The sequence below is a fragment of the Arvicanthis niloticus genome, chromosome 26 (genome assembly GCF_011762505.2).
Source record: "Arvicanthis niloticus isolate mArvNil1 chromosome 26, mArvNil1.pat.X, whole genome shotgun sequence".
Lineage (NCBI taxonomy): Eukaryota > Metazoa > Chordata > Mammalia > Rodentia > Muridae > Arvicanthis > Arvicanthis niloticus.
Window position 1 is genome coordinate 13,275,031 of NC_133434.1, and position 1,932 is coordinate 13,276,962.

Here is a 1,932-nt window from a genome sequence, read left to right on the forward strand (position 1 = left end):
TGAGACATAGGGAAAGAGAGAATAAAATGTACTTGAGAACTTGTTCTTATATGCTTAGAATACATATAAGAGCATATGTAAGAAACTCACTTGCCTGTGGGGAAGGCTACTCTGTGGCTGGAGACTCAGGTGGAAGCAGACCTTTCACCACATATGTGATTCACTGAGTTGTTGTTGTTATGGTGATGGTGCTGATGATGCCGCTTTTATTTGTTGTTATTATTACAGTGTGTGTTTGTGTATGTGTGTGTGTGTGTGATACGTGTATGTATGCGGTGTGCATATTCTTTGAGTGTATGTGAAGGTCAGAGAACAACATGGTGGAATGGGTTCTCTTTTTTTGACTTCTCAGGGGATTGGGCTCAGGTTGTCACGTTTGTGGGGCAGACACTTTTTCCTGATGTGACTCCTCACGGCCGCACTGGTCCACTGAATTATGAACAGTGTAAGAACCCAAGCCAACGTTAAAAGAAGAAATGTCTATTTGGACAGGTTACACTCTTTTAATTTTGTCACTTACAATTTTCCCAGTAGGGGGCGCTCTGCAAACACTATGCTGTGCTTGTTTTCCTTCACTGTGCAATGGGGGCCTGGAGGTGGGGTGCTGAGAAGCTTACCTAGAGCCTCAAGCAAGCTTGACAAGTGCTCCGCTTCTGGGTCAACACCACTGGCTTTCCCAAGCTTTCATTTTAATTTGAAAAAAAAAAAAAAAAAAAAAAAAAGACCAAAGTTTCTCTGACAGTTCTTCCTCTCTGCTTGCCATCTCTGTGGATGTTAAGTCTAACCATAGGGTTGACAATCTTTCTACTGGGCTCTCTCCAAAATGCATTGCTTTGATTCTGGGTGCTGGATAGAAGGGGGAACACCTGGAATGAGAACGAAAATTTGCAACTGGTCAGAAAACCCATTAATGTTTTTAAATCTGTCTTCCTGCCTGAAACTTGGGATGAACGGACTGAATCAGAAATTCTGATTGGTTGATTAAAAAGTTAATGATGGTTTTTAGTTTTAATTCTCTCCTTCCCTCCCTGAACTTTTTTTTTTTTTTTGGGGGGAGGTTGCAGGGACTGGAACTTTCTACTAGACCAAGCTAGCCAGGAACTCACAGGAAACCATCTGCTTTCAGAGGGCCGTAACTAAAGGTGTGTTCCACCACACCTACCTTTTAGTCTTTAGTTCTTTATGGCCATTTTGCCTTAGAGGGGACACTAGGTAGTGTCTAACACATTTTTGCTTATCACACTGAGGGTGTGGGTGGGTACTAGTGCCATCAGGTGGATAATAGCCAAGGACATTGCTGTAATGGGCAGAACAGTCCTACAGTCCTTTAGTCCTTCATCACAAAGAAACTCTGTGGATGTCTGAGAGAACTTAATGAGGTTAAGAATAGCGTTCAGCAGCTGTGGTTTGAGGCCCTGCTCTCAGAGAACAAACAGATGCACATAGCACACAGCACCTAGTGCCTGTTCATTCTTAGGTCAAGGCAGTCAGTCCGGGTACCAGTGTCTTTAAAAATAGAGTCTCCACAGTCAGTTCTCCACCCCTTCTCATCCTTATTGGAGAAGAGATTTGGCAGCAGCTAGTCAGCATGCAGACCATGCAGAGGCACTGCCCGGGATCAGTGGAGAAAGAATGCACATACTCCAAGTCCTGCTGAGTTCACTTCTTCCTCAGTTGGTTTCCTTGGAGATGGCTGTACTGGTCGTATTCCCGGTCCTTGAGGGGCTGAAGAGAACAGCAGCAGCATCAACTCATTGTTCTGTCATTAAGTAATGTGAAGCATAGTCACTGAATATTTTTATGAACAAAACCCTAGAATGGCTGCTTCAAAGCTCTACAAGCCAAAAAGGAACGAGGAGAGGGAGACCACGTGGAGTTTCTTCCAGTGGCTCTCTCAGTCAGCACGTTCCTGAGCTTTCCCCTACGAGATCC

The 1,932-nt window shown here is 44.3% G+C and overlaps 1 protein-coding gene across 2 annotated transcripts in view; it reads right to left on the bottom strand.

Annotated features, from left to right (window-relative positions):
* The window catches only part of Cd3g (CD3 gamma subunit of T-cell receptor complex), an 11,356-nt gene continuing 9,424 nt past the window's right edge, over positions 1-1,932 (bottom strand). Inside the window, exons 6-7 of one of the 2 annotated variants that reach the window (XM_076924955.1) lie at positions 1,643-1,759; positions 1-866 (exon numbers count right to left, since the gene is read on the bottom strand). In XM_076924955.1, the coding sequence (XP_076781070.1) occupies positions 690-866; positions 1,643-1,759 (294 nt within the window). In that variant the 3' untranslated portion in view covers positions 1-689. The remainder of the gene's footprint in view (positions 867-1,642; positions 1,760-1,932) is intronic. The other variant, XM_076924956.1, reaches the window with a different exon arrangement.